The sequence below is a fragment of the Chelonia mydas genome, chromosome 8 (assembly GCF_015237465.2).
Source record: "Chelonia mydas isolate rCheMyd1 chromosome 8, rCheMyd1.pri.v2, whole genome shotgun sequence".
Taxonomy (NCBI): Eukaryota; Metazoa; Chordata; order Testudines; family Cheloniidae; genus Chelonia; species Chelonia mydas.
Genome location: NC_057854.1, coordinates 78,704,709 through 78,705,984, shown reverse-complemented (window position 1 = coordinate 78,705,984; position 1,276 = coordinate 78,704,709). Strand labels below are relative to the sequence as shown.

Below are 1,276 nucleotides of genomic sequence, written 5' to 3'. Positions count from 1 at the left end.
TGGCACAGGGAAGCCTCTCCGCCCCTCAGCTAAGCTCTGGAGTGTGGGGGGGGGAAGTGATTGCCAGTGTGTTCGTGCCCCAACCCTGCAGGCGCCACAGCAGCCCCCTGGGTAGAAGCTTAGCACCCTCTTCACCCGCCCCCCTCCACCTCCGCCCTGGGTCCTCCCCCCAGGGGGAGCGGGGCTGCTCCATCCCCTAGACACCCTCCCGTGCTGAGCCACCTCTCTGGCTGGGTTCCCTGAAGCCCCTGTAGTCAGGTTCCCTGGGCCCTGGTGCACAATGCCTCCTTAGGGCTTAACCCCTTCCTGCCTGTGCTGTAGCCAGGGGACAGGAGGCATCTGAGTTATGTCAGTGGCCAGCAGTAGCCTGGAGGTTTGAGCTGCCTTTCCGGGCAGGATGGCTCCAGCAAAGAAAGGTGGAGAAAAGAAGAAAGGGAGATCTGCCATCAATGAGGTGGTGACTAGGGAATATATCATCAACATTCACAAACGGATCCAAGGAGTGGGATTCAAGAAACGTGCCTCTCGTGCTCTCAAGGAGATCCGTACATTTGCAGTGAAGGAGATGCGTACGCCTGATGTACATATTGACACCAGATTGAACAAAGCAGTCTGGGCCAAAGCGATAAGGAATGTTCCCTACTGGATCCATGTACGTTTATCCAGAAAACGCAATGAGGATGAAGATTCACCCAACAAACTATACATGCTGGTTACCTATGTACCAGTCACCACTTTCAAAAGTCTACAGACAGTCAATGTGGATGAAAACTAAACTGATTTACAATAGAAAAAAGTTACAGAAGTGACACTTAAAAACACACACACACAAAAAAAACCCCACTGTGCAGGCAGGAAGGGACAAGCTGCTTCCAGACAGGGGAGTGGAGTGAGGGGAGAGAGATGAGCTCTGCAAAGACACAGGCCAGGTCATCCCTAACCCTCCCCCTCCTCCTCCTGCCCTCTGGCTGGAAGAAGCTCCCATCCCTTCCCTCCCACACAGTGCTGAAAGGATGCTGCTGGAACCATTCTGGTGTGAACCCTGGCAGAAATCTGGGGCAAGGGACCATGTGACCCTGCATCCCCCACTCCACGTGTTGCCTTGGGAAGCCTGCAGCGCAAGGTACCAGGAGAGGCAGGTCCATCCCATGGACCCAGCCAGGCATGGAGGGTTGGGTCGGTCACCCCTCCCTGTGTGAGAGAGGTGTACAGGAATGTGTGTGTGTGTGTGTGTGTGTGTGTGTGTGTGTGTGTGTGTGTGTCCTCTCCCCACGTG

General features: G+C 55.1%; 1 protein-coding gene across 1 annotated transcript; it reads left to right on the top strand.

Annotated features, from left to right (window-relative positions):
* Window positions 1–373: 373 nt before the first annotated feature.
* LOC102942864 (60S ribosomal protein L31) lies at window positions 374–819 on the top strand. The gene has a single exon (XM_027830921.3). The coding sequence runs from the start codon at window positions 398–400 to the stop codon at window positions 773–775; it is 378 nt and encodes a 125-aa protein (XP_027686722.1). The 5' UTR covers window positions 374–397; the 3' UTR covers window positions 776–819.
* Window positions 820–1,276: the final 457 nt, after the last annotated feature.

Bases quoted from the DNA above. Each gene is read 5' to 3' on its own strand.
- LOC102942864 (XM_027830921.3), top strand. From the start codon at position 398: ATGGCTCCAGCAAAGAAAGGTGGAGAAAAGAAGAAAGGGAGATCTGCC.